Below are 24,254 nucleotides of genomic sequence, written 5' to 3' on the forward strand. Positions count from 1 at the left end.
TGCACATGCAAAATTTGAAGCAGATTCAACCTCGCCTTCGTGAGATATCACGTGTATCTAACAGACAGACAAACAAACAAGCAAACAGACAAATACCTATCAACATACTTACCGATCTTAAGATCGATAAGTAATAAGATCGATAAGTAACGATCTTAAGATCGATAGGTAACAACACTAAAGATTTTTTACGTTGGGTATTTTTCGCTGATTTTGCTATTCAAGTTGAATAAATATACCGTTTATTTAATCGGACAAATTCTTTAGGAATTGTTGAGGAACAAACATATTATATTGTTCGTTGGCATCCTTTACAAAGTACAGACAATGGCGAATTCAACGTTTTTTGTGTTAAATAATCGCGGTAAATCAGCTTTGTTTGATCGGGCCCTCCAAGTGTTGTGTTTTTCTCGGAGTTTCCCTCTTTATACGGGGTAGTAGTTGTTATAACTACAAAGTACATTCGAATTAGCTTGGCGTATTAGAGAGTCTATTATGACTAAATTGCCATGGAAATGCCAACAATAATCCAGGCACGAGTGAGTTAATAAATTTTTTGCCAAATACTTTGGCGCCATTGAACTCAAAATTTCGCATAAAAGCTCACGTTGGATTTGTAGAAAAATCCGCTTGTATGTGTTACAGATAAATTAGCAGTAGCGGATTTGCTGAGTAAATGTGTTGTAATAGATAGCGTTGCCGATTAAAAATCGCCATAAAAAAAGGTGAGTTGAGTTAAGGAGAATTCTAGACTCTATGATAGACCAACCGTAGAGCAGCTCATTTTATATAAATGCTATCAGGTATTCCATTAGGGTGCAATGTCGAGTTTGGGCCGGGCTTGTGTTTTTGTTTGAAACATATCAACCATTTAAGACTTGATTTTGATGTTTTTGACCCTGGGCAATTCAACAACAAGCCTCTTGTTAGTTAACCGAAAAGAAATAGCGTAGAAGAAATATCAACTTTCATGATTGTAAATATTACCTACTGTCACGCGCCAGATTATTTTAGGAACTTGAGTTTTGTAGTTATATCCTATTGGACAAATTCAAAGCAGGAGGCAATGACAACCTACGCTACCACTCAACCGCTTCCAGCATCATACATAGTTCAGTCACCTGGTATTGTTACTGCAAATGAAGAGCCACATCGCGCAACAAAAAATAAAAGCACTTTTCTTGGAATTGGGGTTTGTTCTTATGCCATCAATAAATAATAGGTTCAAACTAGATTGATGTCACATTGGTCGTGGTATTAATACTTCTCATTGCCGTTTTGATAAAATTCACATCTAAATCATTTTTATTTCGCGGCATAATAACTCAATAATGTGAGCAAATTCATGGATTGCTTTATCAAAAACTACGAATGCTTTTGTGAGATTGTAATTTGTATTTCAACGTTAATTATGAAAACCTATGAAACGAGTATATAGGAGTTATAATAAACATGCATGAATAGGTTTTCCTCCCAAATTCGATGTTATAATGCCCAAATAATGCTTACATCTGACCTCTTTCTCACATTCTTGCACAAATACAGAACTTAACCAGCAATTCGAGTTTTTGCTGATGTCTTCACTTTCAATTTCTGAGTGATTTGCTAGAATAGCTATTTCCTCAACCTTCTACCTTTTTTTCCCAACTTTTCAGATCGCTGAAGTATCCATCGGAGCTCTGTGTGTGTGTCTTGGAATAGCAGTTTACATTGTCATACCTTTTCCGTTCAGCTATGTTGGAGCAGGATTATGGGGAGGTATCTGGGTAGGTATTCACCACTCGATTTTCTTAATTTTGTTTTTTAAAATAATTCTTGCATAATCATGGCCATGGGATATCCAGCACCGTTTTATAAAATGAGAGATCCTGTTGTTATCTTATTTAAGCCAATTTTTTATGGTCTCAAAAGTAAATTCGTTTTATTTTTGCTGGAGGGTAACCGCCTGCATGCTTTTTACAGTTTTTTTGCAATAAATATTATTCACTCGTATGATAATGAATTTTGTTTAATATTGATAAAATATTTCTGTTTCAGTACATTATATCGGGCAGCCTTGGAATAGCTTCGGGTGTGAACCCAAACGATTGTAACGTAAGTTAACTACAATAGCTAATGCACGTTCACAATACACATTATGATAGTATCATTATAAGTCTAAAGGACTTGATGCTTTTCACAGGTATTCACATACCGTTGCTGTGGTCTATCTGCATTGTTTTTGTTTATAATGTTTCAATATTCGTCATTTTACATATGGATTGTAATAAATCAAATGCTACATGTATTTTCTAACAGGTTGTGGCCGGGCTTGTAATTTCTATACTTGCTAGCCTAGCGGCTTTCGGCGCAGCGATCGCGGATGCTTTGGCTGCGACATTCTGGGCAGCTCTTACAAATGGGGTGAGTAGCCGATATTTAACCTCCCTCCTCTACTCTTTCCTTTGACGTTTGCCTATTAAAGAATTGATATGTATGTATGCTTTTTCTAGACTAGCACATTGGTTGGAATCCACGGAGCTTTGGCATTTCTATCATTTGTCGAATTCATATTGGCTATTGTTCATTCGGCATATTGCTGCTCAGCAGGCTGCGGAAACCGTACACACCAGGTTAGATTGTAGCACTGGTAACAAATATTTCTATTTATTGGGCTTTTAGTATATATATATATATATGTATATAACAAAAACGAAGTGCACGCACAACCATGGTGTAAAATTTTAGGAACGGGTTCTCATTGTTGTCGTCGAATTCCCTAACAACGGGTTTTCTCAATTCAGACGACCATGCTGAACTGAACCCCAGCTATTCCCATGGTTTCAAGCCAGCCAATCAAAACATTGAAAAGTAGAATACTCACGCTATAGCTAATGAATGTAAAAAAGGGTTTTTATATTACCCTTTTTCATGAAGTGGTTTGAACTTTTGTGCATAACGAGCTGTCACTGGTCAAGAAGTCAGTCATACGTAATGAGAATAATCTTTGCTACTTGTCATCCTAGAGCTGACATGGGCAAACTATGGCCCGCGGGCAAAATCTGGCCTATTTGGTGATTCAATCTGACCCGCCTGATGCTGCTATAAATTTACGCTTTTAATCAATTCGGCATGCACTACATAGTTGTTGTTATTGAAATCTGTATGGTGCAATAGGCTTGTGGATTATGATCGTAGTTTGTGTAAGTTATATTTTAGGTTGGCAATTTCCACAACCAAACTAAAACTAAATTTTGATGTTTTAGCTAATAAATAGCTCAAGGAATTTGTTGAGTTTGTGATTAAATTCAGTTTTGTTACGAGGCTTATTATTTTGCTCATGAAACACTGTAAATAAAATTCTGTTTATAAAATGTAACTTTTTACGTCACACTTACATCACCCGCCAGTCAAGATTTTTGCCCCTGGTCCAGAAACCTTGCCCACCCCTGTCCTGGAGTCTAGATCTAATCAAATACGTCACAACCTATGTGAAGTTTATTTTTACTGATATATATATAAATATAAGTACACGGTGCATTTATGAAATACCTATCTTTCAATTTAAATATAAATATATATGTTTCTATGACGCACCTTGTGCTCTCAATCCGGAAAATATAATTTTAAATAAATTTTCAAATGTTCAGGGTCGCGTGATAGCCTCAACTACAGTGATGACCGTTCCGGTAGGAAATGCAGGTAATGTATTTTGCATCATTGAGAGCGTTTCGCACTTTCCAACAAGACCCATGTACTTCATTTCAATTAATCTCGATACTTACATTTTAATAGGCTATCAACCTCAGCCACAAGTTCAAACTTACGCCAATTGGAATGCACAGCCTCAACAGGTGATATATATATATAATGTTTGTTTGATATGTATTTACGTTCTCATTCGAGACTGTATGCCTCATATTTCACTGTGTATTTTTATTCTAATAATTTAGGGGGGGGGGGGGGGGGGGCAGTTACTACAACAACTCGTTCCAATAATTCTTTACTAGACTCCGAATTATATTTTGTATATTTTCAATCAAAGATTGTTTACTACCAGACATGTGACAAAATATAAATTCTTTGATACGGTCACGTGAAAAAAACAGTTAAGTCACGTGAAAAAAACAGTTATATACTGCAACTCGTTCTAATAAGTTATACTTTACAAGACTCCGAATATATTTTGTATATTTTCAATCAAAGATTGTTTACTGCCAAGCATGCGACAAAATATGAATTCTTTATGATACGACCACTTGAAAATAGGATTTCCCAAAAACCCCTAACAGATTTGGACTTTCAAGTGATATATATTACCTTGCAAAGGTGAATTCAGCTTTTACAACCTAAATCATCTTGCTAATCACCATGTCCACATGGAAAAATACATGCCAATACAACGTGAAAAACCTTTCTCAGAAACGATAAAATTTCTTCGTTTCAGATGCAGCAGCCAGCTCCGGTTTATACACAACCTGATGTAAGAAACTTAAAACTTAAATATAGCGGTTTAAATTTTCAAATCTTTGTTCGTTTTTACGGTGACTCATTTATAACCACCAAATCGTTTCTATTTCAGAAATTTGCAAACGCGTAACAAGGTGTTGCTCCGTGTTATACTCTACCTTCCAAGCCATGTGAGAAACGATAACAACATATTTGGATGATAAAAATATATATCAAAGAAAAGACATGATAGTAGTAGTAGATCGCTTTGTGCCTATATATGTATATATTGGTTGCTGTTGTTTTGATATATAAGCTTAAAACACTGAACATAGAATAAACTTGATATATATGCTGTTACGTAATTTCAACGTAAGATGTCAGTTGCAACAGATTATAGTTTTTACTACTAGCTTACCACTGATGGGCGATAGAAAGTTGGAAAAGGAGCCACAGAAGATACAACGGGAGGGGGCAAAAACAGTCGGGGGGAACGACTGCCGATATCAGTAATTCAAGCTGTTATGAACGAGCCCAGATAAATAAACCGCTTCCCTACACTATTGATCAGTGTCATTCCCGCGAAACGAGTCCGCTTAAATTCGCGCTGAATATTTGGACTTACTTCAGCTTGAAATTCGGGATCTGACCCCCGATGACCTCAGCTCTTAGATACCTAGAAACGCCTTAAATCTCGTGATAAACACTGCAACCCAGGAACAATTTTCTTTCGAATCAGTAATTGCTGTCAACCAATATATTGCATCACTCCACATAAAAACGTAAGACTCGCGTCGAATGTAATAACTTTTACAAGAGAAAAAACGTTTTATTTACTTTAACTGGATTTAACATTCAACTATTTTTTTTAATGTGCAATAACATTTTTGCAATAATAACAGCCATACAACATAATGTACCAAAATGGCGAATATAAGTTAAAGATCCCGATAACATTGATAAACACTTTGTCAAGTATGAGTAACCTATAAATTCAGGCAAAATCTGATCTAATTAAGAGTAAGCCAATATGTACTAAATTGTATTGTGGGAATCAACAAGAGGTGGAAACGATTTCAAGAAAATGTTGCGTTCTGACATTGAAGCAAATAGTATATTTATACGAAGCATCGTTCAAAAATTAATGTACAACTGACAACATTATGCTGAGTAACAGCAACATCATCATAAATTGTCATGTGGTCGGTTGTACGTTCATATCACAAAAAGGGGCAATGAAAAATATGTATTCCAGTGAAAAGCATCAAATGTTTTAACGACATGCACACGAGTTTGCTTTGAGGTTTTTGAGAATCTTCTGGAAGAAATATTCTTCATCTGAATATCCGGTATAATATACATTTTTATACGTATGAGGAACGCAGCATACGGTCAAATCCGGATTAGTGCCTAAACTCTGCCAGAACAAAAATTTTATTATTTTTATTTCATTTATTAGTACTTCTCACCAGTGTTCCCTCTAGGAAAATGTTACACTGACCAAATGTTTGTTTATGTTTGTTTTAACGTGCATTAAGGCTGAGCAGAAACCTAAATGGTCCACAAATTATGTGAAATATTACAGTAATATGATATATTATAAAAATGCGCCAGACTTTGTGGGCTCGGCTAAAACTAGCCCGTTCCAAATGATTTCAGAGAATTCGAGGTACTTGGAGGTAACAGGCACGTATGTGACATCACAATGAACAGTGGCAAGCAAACTACATATCGTCACGCTAATAGCCGGATTGAGTAAGTCATATTTACCAGTTTTGAGAAAAACGTAAAAAACTTTTGAATGATATTGTTATGTCATTGAGAGTCGATCAATAATTTGCCATGGTTCAATTTTTTGATCGTAGCAGGATTTAAATTAATTTGTATGACGCAGTTAAGTGACGTTATAATGGCGCACTGTGACTTAGGCAGAAATGTGTCTATGACTTGGGGACATACGCAATTTTGCAACTTCACTATATGCGCCAGTCCTGAAAACTAAACATTCCAAAAACGAATGTAATTCTCAGTATCTACACAATGTCTAATCCCAGAATAACAGTTTCAATTACATTATTTTTTATGTTTAAAAATATATATTTTATCAATATAACACGTTCTGCACACCCACCGAAATAAGACCAAGATTAAATATAAAGAATAAAACAGCAATGCACCCAATATAAAAGCCAACCAAGGTGAATTGGACTCGGACAGTGAATATCACAAGTGCACGTCTTCTATACTGTAGTATAAATTCAAATTAATACGCGCTAAGCTAGAATCCGAGATGCAAAAACTCGAAAGTACTTCGCCGAGGTTATTTTGCCTTTGTGACGTCACAATAGTCCTGAGGTAACAATGATAATTCATTATGACGAAACAATTGCACAAATGTGCATTTCATACTAAATCTCTATTTTTATGGGTTTCGGAATTCTTAAAATAAAATCCGAGTTAACAGACAGGTGCGCAGCATTACATATAAATACTTATTTTATAAAAAACTCAAAATCGCCAAAAATGACAAAGCAATTCGGTTCTTAGCGTGACGATATGGAACGTAGAAGGGGCTTTCTAGCTAGGCGCTAGAAAATATGAGTAGGAGCCACGATTTGGAAGCGTAATGTTGCAAGTGCGCGAGAATGTAAATTTAACAAAGCAAATAGTCTGGTGGTACTGCGCATTGCGCAGTTGCGCACCTTAGAGGGAACCTTGCTACTCACCCGAGAACTGCAAAATCATTGAAGTGAAAGTTATACTTACCTCTGAAATAGCGACAGTATGATAAGTTACATTTAAATTTGCTGAAGCTAATGAGCGCGGACAATCTCCCATACATTCTCCGATATCAAACATTTCATCTTCGTACTCTGGATGACGAATTCTCAGTCTCTGTTCAAAACAAGTTCGACGTAGTTAAAACTACAAACAGATGCAGTAATTGCATTCCATTGAATTTAGGTTTAACCAAACCAAATTTTAATCATTAACGTTTTTAATTTAATTTGCTCCACTCCACATCCTATTTCAAATGAATCATCAATAAGAATTATTGGATTTGGATTGGCATTTAGAATTTGTATTGGTCACAAATGGTCGGGGTCACATGCAAAAAGGAGCAATGAAATGAGCGGCGATAATGAACATTGAAAGTGTTATTGATCTACCGTGAAAAAGATATATTTTGTCAAAATCCGAGTGATTTAAATGCATTTAAATCGCCACATTGAGTTTTCAATACGTAACACTAACAAATACCTATAAAATGAAATATTCGTAATGGATAGTTTATCAAAATATACGGCCAGTTATGACTCAATAAAGCATTACAATGTATTATGTGCTGCTTTAGAGTTTAGAGCACGTAGCGCAAAGTCACGTGATTACAAACCCTGTATGCGTTTGGGCTTAGTCGATGAGACATTCTTCTACATTTTCGTGGCGTTCTCGTTGCAGCTGTTGGTGGAGGTCTTGTGTTTGCCGGCACACGTCGTTGGCGACTGCGGTTGGACTTTTCGACGCTTCTTTTTGCTCTCGCCGAGACTGTATACAAACGTAATTAGGCTGTATGGGTAAACTCAATAGTATAACTGGCGCTTTAAAGCAAGCAAGAGTCGTCATAAAGCATCCAAATTTGAAAACACAGACAGTTAACGCATGACGCTGATTATTTGTCTACGATTTAATAATTGCGCAACGTTTTAGGAGCAAGATGGCATTTATGAAACGAGGTGTGTTTTTATCTTTGGAATATCCTTTGTCTGACTTGATGACGGTTGCTCATGGCAACAAAACGCCCCGCCATATTTCATTTTTCAATGTGTATGACGTCGCTTTGGGGAAACGACTGCTCTAGACGCATATGAAAATCTGAATTTAAATTACCTCGATTTACTGTACTCTTTTCATTCGATGACGTTCCAGTTCCTAGTAAAATCTTCATGATATCATCATTTCCGTCTTGCTTGATAGCATCTGCTTGCGCTTCATTATTCTCTATCGGAACAAGTTTAGGCAAGTCATTCTCTGACATTCCATCTGATCTGACCGAAGGTTTCACAAAAGCACGAGCCAAATGTGGCGAAATGTCTTCTTTTGGTTGAGTGAAGTGCAAAACAAGACCCACAACTTGTTCCACAACCGATATTCTGGTCTTAGTTGCTGTGTGCATACCGCCAGCAATATATTGCCGACGAGGCAGGACACGAATGTGAAGTTTCAACAATTGATCACCGGCGATTCTCCATTCCACCAAGTTTTGAAGGTCAAGGTCTAGCATCATTATATTTCCCTTAGTAGATGGACAGGCTGACTGAAAATGTGAAACATTTTAAAATATCATGATGTCATAGGATTGCCACCTCATAGGACGTCTATACTCTATATGACTTTAAAAAACGCGAAGATAGGCCTACTTCACAAGTAAAAAATTGTCAAGTTGATCACATTCGTACCTGAAAGTCGGCATGAATCCTAGATTTACTAACATTTCTCCAAGTAGAATAAACCGCAGTGCGATATCTTCCGAAGTTTTCTCCGATTTTGGAAGGGCTAACACGATGCAATATCAATTCTCCGGCTGTCAAATCCTGCATGTGCAACCTATGAACGCAAAAAAAACAATTTGAGTAATTGTTCACGTTACACATCACGCGTCTATCAAAGCTAAAAGTGAGGGTTATGAAAGACAAGAACTAAATTAAAACAGTTGCATACTTTTTTGAAATTGGAGCAAATGAAGCAATTCCTTCTTCTCCTGTCCATCTCTGATTCACGACTTTCAACATGGCAACTTCGTTGTCTTTTCTTTTTTCGAATAGCGACGTCCATTTTTCTTTAACAGATTCCGATCGCCTCCAACACGAACAAATCTCGTCCAATAATCCAGTTCCCAATTCCGTCAGACCATTCTTCCACATTCCAAGATCTAAAAATAATCACATTGTTATATCGCATATTCGTTAAATTCCTGGTGAAGGGGAGATTATGACATGATCATAGGATTGGGATCACAAACGGAGCACCGAGATGACGTGTTTGTTGATTAGGAAGGGCTTTGTTTGTGCGATTGAATTCCTAAAATATGTAAAGCTCGATCGAGAGACGAAAACATTTGATCTATAAGTTTAACCTCATATATAATCTATAAACTTACTCTTAAAATACTTGAATGCCATTTCTTCAGATGATTTTGTAGTGATGTGTTGATGTACATCTCGACCCGCATCTGTAAAAACAAAGCAACGTTAAGTCACAACAGCGTCATTTACAAGTTCGCGAAAAGCTAGATTAACATTTTAAACGTGAAAACATGAATACAAAATTCAAGGTGTACCATTCACTATGCACTGTCGTTAGGTGGTAACTTTGAAAATCCATGATTCAATCATGTGATCTTACTAACGTAGATACTCACCGTTTTCTTGAATTGTGTTTGGCGGTTGATTCTGTCGCGCTAATTTTCTACAGTGTGCAATTGCATCTTCAGACAATTGGCCGATTCTAAAAAAAGGCCAACAATTTGTTTTGAGCTTAAACGACAAACGCTGGACACAACTTTTCTGAATCTTTTTAGAAAATTAATAATAAAAAATACATTAACTTTTTAGTCGTAAAGATGGAAATGTTTTCTGGAAAAAATTATTTTATTTTCTCGTCAATTTATGCCATTAGTGCATACTATTATTCGTATTAATATCCAAACGTGTTTCACCTTTGTTTCGAACAGGTTTAAGATTCTACAACCATGTCAACCAATCAATTATTATTAGACCATTTTTCCCACGGAACCTAATCAGTTCAGCATGGCACTAACGATAACTACCAAACGTTTCCTTAATTATAGAAAAGTAAAAATTAGACTCCTATTTCAATCAGTAAATTAGGGAGAAATAAATAATACCTTTGCTTGCCTTTCATACAAGTTTTAAACGCTTGTCGCTGTTGAACTGTTGAAGTTGCTACACAAAAAGAAAACAATGACACAAATATAATGAAAGTTGAAAGAGTTGCCATTTTCACAATTAACAAGATGAGTTTGGGTTGAACTAAAATATATCTGAATATATGAACGTCAGTTAATGCAGTTGAAAAGATGTGCGTAAAAAAATCATGCAGCAACATTTTTCTGGGACAAGACACTTTTCAAATTACCGATGTTAATTAAATTACCGCACTTGTTATCTGTGTCGAATGAAGGCACATGGCCCTACTTCTAATAATACGCTAATTTCCTTCTAAAATGAGTTATACTTGGCTGACAACGGTCTAGGTTGGAATTGGCTTTCGATCAGCCATTTTGACATTCCATTCGCAGAATTAGGCTTTTTCCGATTGTCAGAACGGTAAAACCGTCTGCGGTACAGTAGTTTTCTTGTCATTTCTCTATAATCTTTTAGCCAGTTTCAAGCTGCGCTGTAAACTTGAAGTTCCAAGAAACGAAGAAGACGGCTTTTGTCACCATGACTATGAACTAAGAAATATCACAGCCTCATGATCTTGCATAACATCACACTTTTTTAATACTAAACTAGCATCGACTAAGAAAAACCACATCTTAGGGTTTCGGCAATAAGCTACAGACTGGCGCCATGTGAAGTTGGCCAACGCGACAACAAATTATCAGATCACCCTATTGCTCTACAATGAACCCAGAACTTACGATTGGCTCATGTCAATTATTCGTCGACTCAGAAATACGTTTCGTTTGTTTATAAACAAACAATTCAATCTGAAACAAAGAGTTCGGTAACACTGATATCTGCAATTTTATTAATTATCGCAAGGTGCTCAGAATGTATAGCCTATTCTACCGTCTAAAACAAACCTTATCATGAACCAATTTTCTGATGAAGAGGTTTAAAATTCTAAAAATGTAAATACAATATGTGTGTTTTCAAAAGGGAGTAGATAAACTATATGTAACAAGATTGCAGTGTAATTGCACAAATACTGACGAAAATTTCATTAAAGAGCGTGAATTTTTTGTAGTCACTGCACTACGATTGTTGCATCAGCTTCGATTACCCACAACCTGAGAAATGATATATACTCGTATATATATATATAAACTAACCCTGCTGTAACACTAAGGTTCTGTACAGCTGGGAGCCATTCGGATGAACTACAATCGTTTCGTAATCATATGCAGAGTTTGTACATTCAGAAGCCAAGAGCGAGTTTGTTTTTTTTATCAGTGGTCAACATAACTAGACGATGTATGTGTATGCATACTTTCTTTGTGTTAAGCTAATATTTGCAACGCCGCCTATCAACGGTATGAAGTTCAATGGGACTGTGCGGTGACCGTACATTTGAATCCACGTACATTCTGAACCCATGTGTATATCCGCAGGTTCAATCTATATGCGGGTGCCAAAACCCATGGGTTAGGGTTAGTATAGGTTCAAATATCCGTGAAACAAAAAAAATTTCCATAGGTGCAATAGCATGCAGGTGCAATTGTCATGGGTTCAAATGTACGTGGGTTCAAATGTAATAGAACCGGACTGTGCATATAATGAAATAAATAAAGAATTCTTTGAAGTTGACCTAGGAACTTTCGGTTACCTTTCATTCAGCTTTTAAGAAAAATTTGTTTTTTTGTTTGTTTTAAATAAAACAGACTTTTCATTATGTTTTTTATGTTATGATTGTAAAATTTACTTATTTGTAAAACACGTCTCAGTACTGTACCCCTTGAAAATAAAATGTCTCCCAAAACCATCCACGTTGTGTTATAGGATGATATGCCCTTTGAATCAACTAACTTTTGTTTGTGTGTCATCAATTCTGCCACCCTCCCAAATCTATAGAATGTCACTAAAATGCAGTTGAATCGTGAAAGAGAGCAAATTGTTGAGCAACTTTTTGATTGTAATTTTGATCTGTACTGTATTTTGTATTAGATATATTTTCTCTCTTGTTTTTTATTTCTCTCTCGATGATACCCGCAAGATGGAACAACTATGAATCTTCGTAAAATATATATACTTTAGCCGTATTTTTTTGAGTGAAAAAGTTTTTAATCGAGGCATTTTGGTAGTGGAATCTTGTTTGTTGAAATCTAAAAGTAATGCTTAAATACATATTCACTACAACAACAACAATAATTCAGCCAGACCAGTGATTCCCAAAGTGGGCGATATCGCCCCCCAGTGGGCGAAAACGATACAGAGGGGGGCGAAAAAGTCTAAGGGGGCGATAGGGGGGCGATTTCGCAAAACCTGTTTTATGTTCGGCGCACTTAATTCTGTACTCTGTGTGCATTGGCAGGCTTGAATCATGTGGGCGATATTCACACGCGAAAGAATTTCTGGTCTCGTCTTCGCAGTAAGGTGAGGTAGTTATCCCAGTGCGTATCCCAGTGGTCGGCAAAATACGGCCGGAGTAAAATAATCTGGCCCGGGACGATTCACTGAATGGACCTTTCCCCGACTTTTGACTGCGGTAAATTTTTCACCATTTTAAAATTTTCGGTGCTTATTTTAAGAGTGGTTTCGCGAGTTGTTGCCTGTAAAATGGGGTATTTGTTTCAAACTATCATTCTAATACACACCATTTAACAATCTGTTTTATTAAAAGTACCGATAAAGAGTTTTAGCCTAGTCTATCACAGCTATTTCTACACTCATTTTTGATTGCTGTATTTAAACTGAAACTCATAGAAAGACAAAGTAATCATTGACTTATTTGATTTATATTTGAATTTCCGAAAAACAACTGAAAACTAACGAATATAATTCAAAAACGCGAAAATGAGGTAGTGTTTACGACCACGCCTGAAAATCTGTCTGAGTGAGAGTGTCTGAGCGCCTGAGCGGATGCGAAAGGGGGCATTGTTACGTTTTTTGCATCTTGCTGATTGGCCAATGTCACGAAGTAAACAAGGAAGTCTATGCCCGGGGAAATATCCAAACGGCGGTTTTGACGGTGAATTTTTTTTATTTATAATCTACGCTCGAGGAGTATATTACATTTTTCTAAGTAACAGAATTTATCGTGAGACACGTTTAGACTAAATTATACTATATCCTAACAATTTAGTGAACAGCCACTCGTTTAACGAGCCTACAATTTAATTATAATTAAACAAATGAAAACACGCAGCAAAGTTGATGCTGAGTGCAGGGGTTCAATAGCGCAGTAAATATTCCAATATATTGCAAAGCAATAAGGAAATAAAATTCATAATCTATTCGAGAGATTCATCACTGCTTAATTTTTGTAAGAATGTATCTTCTTAGAAAGAAAATATTTATCAAAGTTTCACAAATCATGCAAAAATATTCACTTCGATGTTTGGAAGTACATATTTGTGCAAACCATTATTTTCGAAGATGAACATTACAAAGAACAAGCAAAGAAGTGGGTTTGGTGATGCCCATTTAGAATCTGTTTCAATCTTGGCATCGTAAAGCTATCCAGCGTGATGCAGCAACGTGACAGTGTCACATTAAATATCATTGTAATATATTTTTAATAAGACAAAGAACAAGCAAAGAAGTGGGTTTGGTGATGCCCATTTAGAAAATGTTTCAATCTTGGCGTCGTAAAGCTATCCAGCGTGATGCAGCAACGAGACAGTGTCACATTTAATATCATTGTAATATTTTTTTAATAAGATGACTGAGTTGAGTTCACGTATTGTCGCAGTTTTTGCGCGCTATTCCGTTTTCAACTTTCAAAAAATATATGCGACCCGCAAAAGACTAGCAACTCTGAATTTTGTCTTGCAAGCGACATAAAATTTGCCGACCCCTGGGCCGTAGCCGATAATCAGTCACGGCTTCTTCCACATCCGAGTCAATGAATCCAAAAACAAATGGCTGGTTAATTATGGACTGGTGATCGGACTGGAGGCCGTGATAGGATGAGGAATCGGGGATGAATTTTTCCGAAATATTTTGGTGCAGGTCATCAGGCTGTACGAATGAATGAGATCATTATTATAAGTTTGGGAAAATTGACTTTGTTTTTTTTATTTTAATGTGAAATGGGGTGAATTTAGGAAGTGAAATGCTATGAGGCAAGAGTACACGCCAGTTTTTGAGGAGGTAGAACCCTGGATTCTTTCCTTTCCGACCTATTATATGGTGAAAAAGGGGTTTTCAGCCGTGCTACTATTGCTATTAAAACAACGAAATCACCTTTTCATCAGTAAACGGGGTAATTTTAGATATAATAAAAAACTCGCTGAAGAACACCAAGCTCATCTATCTCATTAAAAAACACTATAAACTATGATTTGTCTTCTTATTTGGTCTGTACTATATTCGTTTCAGACTTTATATTTTTTGTAGTGCAGGGGGGCGATGAAATTGCATAAACTACTTTAGGGGGGCGATGGTCAAAAAAGTTTGGGAACCACTGAGCCAGACGATCAATATCTACGCTACCGTAGATCACACCATATGGGTAAAGCTGTAATCGTTGGTGTACAGTGTTCCCTCTAAGGTGTGCGCGCGCACACAGCTTTCAGAGGCTGCGCACACGCATAGATTTACTGCGCACAGACGTATTTCGATGTAATGTAACAATGTGCTCGGTTGGCAGGTTGAGAAAGTTTGTTGTTGGCCCACCCATTACCCGGTTAGAACGCCAAAATTTCTTCATTAGTTTTTGCACAAATATTAGTCATTTCCAAAAAAGTGCGCACACATACTACAAAAAATTAGAGGGAACATTGTAATGGTGTAGCGTATCGTTTATACAAAAATGATTTTTCTAAGTCCAAAATATCTTCTAATTATATAATCTGATGTCAATATTCCCTTCAATTCATGCTATTTTAATCTATTTATGAATTATCAGTCTTAATACAACCAAATAGAACAGAAAGGGTACAATGAATATAACAGTCATCACAATATAAGAAAACAATACATACAATTGAAACTGAAGACACACCCTGAAATCAAGAAAAACCCTAAAATCCGGTACACAACTGGTCATTTGCATGATACAGGCATTTTAAAAAACCATACACGATTATTTAGATTCTAGATTCTAGAATTAGATACAACGCAATCAAGGTTCCCTCTAAGCTGCGCAACCGCGCAATACCACCAGAACATTTGCGCAGTAAAATCTCATGCTCGCGCAGCAACATTTCGTTTTTAAATCGTGGCTCATATTTCATATGTCATTTATATTAACGCTCAACTAGAATGCTCGTTTTATGTTTCACGCGTATTCTGGTTAACACTAGTCATGGTGATGTCACACACGTGTCTGTCACGAATACCTTGATTTCTGTATGCCAGCGTGGGTCGGTTTTTAAAATTTTCATCGGCGCTCTGAACTTCGTGTTGTCGACCCGGCAAAATCTTGTTATTGTCCGTAGTGTAATCGAAGAGATGAAGATATGGGATGGTTTAGAATTTGAATAGGTATCAAATGTTGCAAAGCTGGAATTTGAAGAAGAGCTGAGTTTAAGCGAGTGCTAGCACTGTCGGCTCTTAAATCTCTAGATTGGTACACACGTGGCCATGAGCTTAAACTGAATGATACCCATGTTATATAGCAGGGATGGCGAACCACTGACCCGCGGGTCACAAAGTGACCCACCGCGTTTTATCCGTGACCCGCCAAGGCACGAATAAAATTTAAAAAATGCTAACATATCAGTGATAAAAATTTATAAAACCGGCCTTGAATTAATTTAACAATTAAAAACTATTATAATGTACCGTCAGTTGGGCAGTAGGGCTGCGATCGCTCATATTCAAATGTGGATTCAAATGGACGCATGTTTCAATGTCTGCACCGCTGTGTACCGTTATTCATTTATTGGCTCTGACATCGTTTATAAAATAACAATGCAATTAATCTGTTCATTTCTCGCAACGTCTTGTTTTTTTCGGAAGTGCATCTGTATACTGTTTTAGGGGTTATACGAGAACTAGATGCTACTTTGCATTTTATTAGTTTCTCGCCTACAATGCCATTGAGAAAACAAAATATTTCAAACTTGAAATAAAAACCTAGGAATCTGAAATAACAATTGGGCAGTGTAAAAGTGTCTTAATGTGGCTGAAAGCTGATCAAAAAATATAACACTATCAGAGTGGAATTCTCTCCAACTCTTTGAAATATTTTGCCACATAATCATAAACGTTTTTGGTAATTCATATGCGTTATTTCGTACTCCAATTTCATAAAATCGAGTGCCATATAAAGTCCCTGATAGAAGCGTTGCATAAGTAAAGCCCAAAACTACACCAACACCAACAGAAGCTTATAAGATTTGTTCCAGAAGTTTCATAATTATAGATACAAACATTGATTAAGTAACTGTGACCCACTCACTTCTGTTACGCGATAAAAACATAATTTTTGACCCATTCATTGCCATTCGCCATCCCTGTTATATAGCATTGTTGTAAGCATGTTTCACCAGAAATTACTAAAAAAAAAGTTTTAAGCGTTTTCATATTCAGCATATTAACCAAAACCAATAATATACTAGTTTTCTTTATCTGACGTGTAAGTGAAATGTCAATTCAAGGAAGTAAAGCTAAAAATAAAAAAATTAATTTTAAAGTGGAATGGCTAAATACAACAGTGAAGTGTTCGACACTAATTTGCAATCTTGATACCGGTATGCATAAGCTAAAACAACTGCTAAACTTTGCAAAATTTATTGCTTGTCAACGTACACTAAATTGCCACATTTATGGTGAAGCAAAAATTACGGCTTCGAATTTTTGATAAGCATAGACTTCGTCGCCAGGGAAGAAATCATGCGGAGCATAAGACAAGCAAAATTCATACTATGATTTTGATGAAAGCAATGATGTTTCAACAACAAAAATGTGGAGATTGTACATCAAGTATTGTACTTTGGATGATTGTCGATTGATTCAGCAATAAACACAACAAACATGGACAAAATGTATAAACCTTGGAGAGGCACGAAACCAAAGAGAAGCTATTCGAGTTAAACGTGTGCTTTGTTCGCATTCCGACAATACATAATAAGCTACTATTACTACATTTCACAAAGTTTGCAAATAATTTAGGATTCTGCTCAGCCTTAAAATATTCTTGCTCAGTAAAAACAATATTTGCGCAGTGTGAAATTTTCTTAGAGGGAACACTGACCGCAATTGAAAACCACTGTCAATTCTTGGTACGTGGTAGTGGTCTCAAGAAATCCATAGCGACCCGTTCCATAGGAGAGCCGCTCAGTAGTTGTCGTAGATCACATTGTTTACGGCCATGTGTCATCTTAGCCGCAGCACATGGTTTGCAAAATCGAATGAACATTCTTCTGAAAAATTAATTTTCCGCAGAATTTACTCAGATAACTAGGCTCGGCGGTATGGTCAGCATATTAAACAAAGAGATACACATTTTATTATGAAAGTTCTTGATGCAAGTATTGCTAATTGCACAGAACTTATTTTAACAAACTGACAGAACTACAATACAAATTACACTACAGAAACTTGCAACTATTTGTACATGATAAAATTTACAACACGGTGTACATCGCCAAAATATATTAGAAAAATATACTACATGCATGGAACGGAGGATAACGATATATATCAAGGTTACAACAAGAACATCTAATATTCTGGAGTGTATGAAATAATATATATTATATATCTATGTGACTTGAGCTCCTGCTGCAGTTTTATTAGCATACTGTTTTTCAATAATTTTATTTGCCACCTCTTTTGCGTGGATATTTAACCTTATATTAACAAAACGTTTCAAAATTTTAAAAGCGACATTGTGGCAAGATGGAAAATTATATTTCAAGCAGTCAACTTTAACTGTCACAAAAGTAACTTGGCAAACATATATTATGAAAGGCATTAATATTGGCGCTAAATATAGTTTCTACGTCGCCCAAAAATACGATTGCGTTTTTGGATGGGTGGCATAAATATTGGGTAAAACTATCAATTTTTATCATGCGTGTAAGACCGAAAATGAGTTAAGTAACGATTGATTAAACATGGATAATAATTCCTAAAAAATGCCAATATAAATACGTTTGGTATCTGATTATGGGACGTAAGTAAATGTCAAAACCAAAAAAATTGGAAGACCGCGTTTATAGGGTTCTGCCGGAAACATGAAGGCAAATTTTTCACTGTTGGATATCATTAAAATTACAATTAAGTTTTATCAACGGAAAGGTGGAAGACATGATGGCGTCGCTAGATCACCTAGTAAATATTTTACATTTTCCGACGCGAAAGGATCGTAATATCCTGACAATATGTTTATTGAATGCTGTAACACCAGTCGCGGCGACTGGTCTTCAAATTTTGTACGTTATAATGCGCAACTCGTACGCTTCAATGAAATTCATTATGCCGCGCAATGGGCTAGCCATGAGACCGTTTATATTCTATGAGTTTTGCAGCAACTGTTGCAACAGCTCGTTAAATCACGAAAAATTGTCCCGAGAAAATTTGGACATTTCATCAGCTTCTCGAATGATTAATGCAAAACGCAGGCTTTGTGTGAACAGGTATCACACTACCAGTTCAAATAATATCTGCTTTAAACGTATGTTTTGGATCAGGGGTCTCCAAGTCAAAATACGTCACGGGCCACTTTTTGATAATTTATCGATGACGCGGGCCACAAACCAACAAATTTGGTACAAAAATGATACACAAAAAAAAAAAATCTGAATATATTTGTTGAAATTATACTTGAATCTTACACAAAACGGGACATGAAACATATTCATTTACTTGTGCTGGATATTTGGCACCGTTTTGTAGCGATGAGAGACTCGATGTTTGGCCTTGTTTTGCGTTGGTTTGCTAGTCTTAAGACAGCATGCAAACGCTCGTCTGTTAGTCGTGAGCGAAAGGCTGATTTGTTAACTTTAATTGTTGAATCAAAAATAATGCTGCTATTACTTCACAGGCTTTCCTTCAGCGAAAAAACGCGACTATTTCGCAATCATCTCACTTATGGAAAAGCTTGCTTCCACTGAAGCTTCACAAGTTTTGTTTATGCCTGAAAAAAAAATTCCCTGTTCCATCAGTGAAAATTTTAATTGCGATGGCTTTTCGTGACGAATTGTTTCAGTATAGAGATGTTGTTTTCCCCCTATGTAATGAGCCGTAATGTCATCGAATGTTGTATTCCTTTCGAAAAGCAATAATTGCACAACATATGATCCACTGAACCTTGTTATTATGATTTAATACAAAAAACAGATCTGTGTTGTGCTGTGCTGTGTTGGAGATCCCTACTTTAGGTTAATGACGTTTCACGCTTGCGAGGGAAAGCGATATGTGTTTTTCATAAGGAAAGCAGAACTGTTACGTTGCAACGTAATTGCGAAACGTCGCTGCGTAACGAAGTGGTTAGGTTGTTTAACTCAAGTTCGCGCAGCGGACATGTGAAGAATTAGAGAACATTGAATAAAATAGCTTATACAATTTTACAAATAGGTTTTTCAAAAAAATTTTACGCTTTTCAATTTTGCCGATGTTTGTACGATAATCGCGACATTTTATCTCTATCTCATAATTAGTCTTCTAGATCATAGGTTCTCAAAGTGCTCCGTACGGAGCCCCAGGGCTCCGCGAGAGAAACCCAGGGGCTCCGCGAGCTATTCGATTACTCTTCGAAATACTGACTCAAAATTTTGTAACTGTTGAAAGAAGCAATAACAGCGTTGATAAAATCTGACAACAATACAGCCTCGAAATATGGTAAAGAGGCTGAATTAAAAATGACATTATTTATAAGCAGGAGCGCAGCCAGGATTCTTAAGAGGGAGGTGGTTCAAAATTGGAATCGGAAATTTCCGCGCAACATTCTTCGCCATTAAAAAAACGGATAACGAGATTTCTGTTGCGTAAAATATTCAATCCATGACCGATGCGAGCATTCAACGTGTCTCTTCGTTATAATGTAATTGTGATCATCGTTACTCAAGTTTGATTCGAGATTAGTATTAGTATTACTTAAATGAAAGAATACTATTCTAAAATAACATAAAATATGTAATAAACTGCCAACAATAAATAAAGTGGAGTCGTATTTTCGCGATCTTGGGATTCGTCAAACTTGATTTGTTCTTTCGCACCTGAGATTATTTTTAAGCAGGATATCGCCGTTTAAAAAATCACAATGTCTGGGCAAAATACGAACAATTAGAATTTATTTTATTGCATTCGGCTCCGTCGGTAGTTTCAGATTGAAAAAAGGTACATCGTGGATCGCGTGCACAATTGATTGCGTGCGGCTTCGTCGGTAGTTTCAGAATGGGAAAAAAAGGTACATCGCGCGCACAATTGACTGTGTTTCGATTTCGCAGTTACTACGACGAAAACCTAACATAACACCAAATTTTGTGATTTACAATGTCTATAAAAGCGTTTTCAATCTGAGGTGAGTCTGCTGAAGCCAAACGTGTGATCTTCCATTTTAAGTTTCAGTTTTAATATTTTAGAATGCCGTTTTTCAATCAAGAAATTTGAGTTGCGGATTTATCTCTTTATTAATTATAATTTTTAACATTTCGTCGCAGATGACTATTATATGGTAACATGTTTTTCACATTGAACTCATAATTTCCCACGAGAACAAAAAAGGAATTAACGTCGTCATTGTGTAACAATACATGTATATGCCGAGGGAAATTTTTGATTTAAGGAGAATAAACACCGGCGTAAAGATGTTCAAAACACGCCATGCTGACGAAAAAAATCGGCGATTGTAACAAAATAAAATCGCGCACGTTATTAGCGGCCTGTTAAGTCTTCCAAAAATGTCAAAAGAGAAAAGATTCGACCCCTAATTTATTAATATGTTCGTCAAGTGTCAAATTTACAGCTTTAGTATGAAATTCAGATTCATTTATGGCTTGTGTTAATCCTATTAAAAAAGGTTCAGCATTTTAAATAAGTAAAGTACTTTTAACTTGCCCAGGAATATTAATCTGAAAGTAACAATTTTAACATTTATTTTGGGGCTCCGCGAATAATATTCAACTTTTCAAGGGCTCCGCAACACCAAAAGTTTGAGAACCCCTGTTCTAGATTGTCTCTCAAACAATATAAAACTTGTCTAAATATAATATAAGGTTAGTGAGATATGAGGTTTCAAAGTTGCATAACTCACACGGGATAATAAGATAGAAAACTATCGCAACTTTCACGATACGCCGCGTTCCCGGACACATAATGGCGTCCGATTTGCATCATGGCACTCGGTGTCTCCACTTGGTTTATAGTCACTCTGGATAACGCTTAGTCTCTAGAAGTCTAGACTGCAGGGTGGTCCAAGGTTGTCGGCTTCGCGGCCCACACTAATATTTTATTTTTGTATTGTTCGCGGGCCGCAATAGTGCACAATAGGTAAACAGTGCAATACAAAACAACCACTCTAGAGTCCAACTCTAGATCTTCATGTATATAGTCCTGTGGCTGCGGTTTATGATCCGAACGGCGCTTCAGGCGACAACTGCAGATAGATGAGGGTTCTCTGCTTGGCAAGTTCTAATCATTTCCTCCGTGTATGTGTCCATCCAGTTACAGCCTTTTGTATCTCGGGAAAGTCAGAGTTGAAAAGAGGTGCTATTAGCAGACGACAACTGCAGATAGATGAGGGTTCTCTGCTTGGCAAGTTCTAATCATTTCCTCCGTGTATGTGTCCATCCAGTTACAGCCTTTTGTATTTCGGGAAAGTCAGAGTTGAAAAGAGGTGCTATTAGCCGGATATTGATAACAGGGTACAGTAAAGTAGACACACAGTCCGGGCGCTTACAGCGTTTGGTTTGACGAGGCAGTCCATCTGCATTACCATGTTTAGTCCCTGCTCGATGTTCAAACCTGAAGTTGTGTGAACAGTGTAGAAATCCAGCGAACCACCTTCCCTTCTGGTTCTCGGAAATTTAAAATCCACTTCAAGCCACAATGATCAGAGCGAATCAAAAAGTGTCTGCCCCACAGATAATGGCGAAAATGACGTACTGATTTAACCATCGCCAACAGCTCCCTCTCTGTTGTACAATACCGACGTTCCGTCTTAGATAGAGTCCTACTGAAATAAGCATGTCCCCCCCCCCTTGCAGTTGTGATAAAACAGCACCAGTAATACTCGCGTCGGTGTCCAAAATAAACTCCCCTTGAACCAAACGAAAAGCCAGAATATGAGCTGACACTCATAATTCACGTTTTTTTAATCCAACGAACCAGAGGAGATGCTAGGGTGGCATAACCAGATACAAAACGCCTATAATAGTCGGCAGTTTCCAAGAAACTTCTAAGATCTGATATTACTCGAGGCGTTTCCCATTCGACTATTGTTGCTACATTGGGAAGATCACAGCAAACTCCTTCGGAAGAAATTTTGTATCCAAGGTAGGTAACTGATTGCCAACACAACTGGCGTTTAGTCGGCTTATGTTTCAAACCAGCACCTCGAATGAAAATCTCCCTCAAACTGCTCAATGAGGCGTCAAAATCCCATTCGTGGGCTAAAACATCATCCAAATAATTTGAACAACATTTCCCGACTGAAAACGGTTTTCTTTTTGCCAGGCAGATCAACTTCTACCTGGCAGTATCCACTAGCTAAGTCAAGTGTTGAGAACCAGCTTGATCCGCTAAATGACCCCACGATGTCATCTATTCGAGTTAAAGGGGAACCATCTATGTAGGACCTGTAGGTAATTGAATTAGGTGCCTAAAATCAATACAAAAACGCGTACTACCATCTTTCTTAGGTATCAGAACAATTGGTAACGAGTGCGGGCTATCACTCAGCTCAATCACTTCTTGTTCAAGCATCTTGTCAACAGTGTCCTCCGCTATTTGTCTCCTTGCCCAGCCAAGACGCCGGGCAGAGGCGTAGCCAGAATATTTTGCTCCCGGGGCAAACTATAAAATTGGCGCTCCGACCTCCACGTTCAATCATATTTTCTATTACATTTAATTGTATATGAAAAAACAATTCAAATTTTAATGGAATATTTCATTTAAAGAAGAGGTAAAGCTGTACAAAATATAGCACATGTCTATTATGTCCCACTCAGTTACTGTCAAAGTTGATTTACATAGTCTACAATAAATTTATTTTTCTTGATTTCACTGTCGCAAACTGGTTAATCACGTCATCAAAATCTGTTTTTTCCAATGTTTCTTTCTCAACACTTAGAAGTGTTAGATCACTGAGACGATCATGTCCCATTGATGCACGCCAATACGACAAAATAAGTTTCAATTTGCTGAAAGACCGTTCACAGCATGCAATTGAAACTGGTATTGTTAACAAAATCTGTGGAGAAAATCGCAGATTCGGGAAAACGTCGTCACCAAAAGACACAATAAAGCCAAGAAAAGCCAAAGGAGTTTCTGGTTGACCTTCAGTTACTGAGCAGCATTCTGCAATCTCCAATTTCGGTGAAATTTTGGCGCTCCTGTACCTTGGCGCCAGGGGGCATATGTGTCCCTGTTGTCCACACCGAAAACTGGATTTGGAAAATCTCGTGCCCAATGACCCGTTTGCTTATAGTAGGGACATGGCCTAGAGCCGTAGACGGTGGTGTAAGAGTTGGTGGTCTGCGACAATCACTGATTCTATGTTCCACTTGACCGCATCTGAAACAAGGGATAATGGAACTTGGGGATACACGGGATCTCGTTGGTAATATCAGCCCCAAATATCTCATCGTTAGAAATTGCTACGGTTGCTACGGTAGCTTAAATTTGGTTCCCTCTTTTGTGGCTTGCCATGGCCTTTCATAACTTTAATATCTGGTAGCCAACGACATTACATCTTTCAACATGGCGGATTGCAAAGGCCAATGTGGAAATGAAACTTGTATAACCTTC

At 37.0% G+C, this 24,254-nt stretch overlaps 2 protein-coding genes across 2 annotated transcripts; one reads left to right on the top strand and one right to left on the bottom strand.

Moving 5' to 3' along the window:
* Positions 1–572: 572 nt before the first annotated feature.
* On the top strand, positions 573–4,778 carry LOC120336488 (uncharacterized). The gene is made up of 9 exons (XM_039404178.2): positions 573–1,192; positions 1,656–1,766; positions 2,038–2,094; positions 2,299–2,403; positions 2,493–2,612; positions 3,630–3,681; positions 3,775–3,833; positions 4,427–4,462; positions 4,562–4,778. Exons 1-9 carry the CDS (start codon positions 971–973, stop codon positions 4,577–4,579), a joined length of 780 nt encoding a protein of 259 aa, XP_039260112.2. The 5' UTR covers positions 573–970; the 3' UTR covers positions 4,580–4,778.
* A 458-nt stretch (positions 4,779–5,236) lies between these two features.
* Positions 5,237–10,509, bottom strand: LOC120336487 (uncharacterized). Its single transcript, XM_078109939.1, has 9 exons — positions 10,334–10,509; positions 9,848–9,933; positions 9,587–9,658; positions 9,148–9,358; positions 8,886–9,033; positions 8,317–8,743; positions 7,823–7,974; positions 7,195–7,323; positions 5,237–5,845 (listed from the first exon to the last, which is right to left on the bottom strand). The coding sequence occupies exons 1-9, from the start codon at positions 10,444–10,446 to the stop codon at positions 5,702–5,704; spliced, it is 1,482 nt and encodes a 493-aa protein (XP_077966065.1). The 5' UTR covers positions 10,447–10,509; the 3' UTR covers positions 5,237–5,701.
* Between the last annotated feature and the right edge of the window lie 13,745 nt (positions 10,510–24,254).

Source organism: Styela clava, chromosome 2, assembly GCF_964204865.1.
Source record: "Styela clava chromosome 2, kaStyClav1.hap1.2, whole genome shotgun sequence".
Classification (NCBI taxonomy): Eukaryota; Metazoa; Chordata; class Ascidiacea; order Stolidobranchia; family Styelidae; genus Styela; species Styela clava.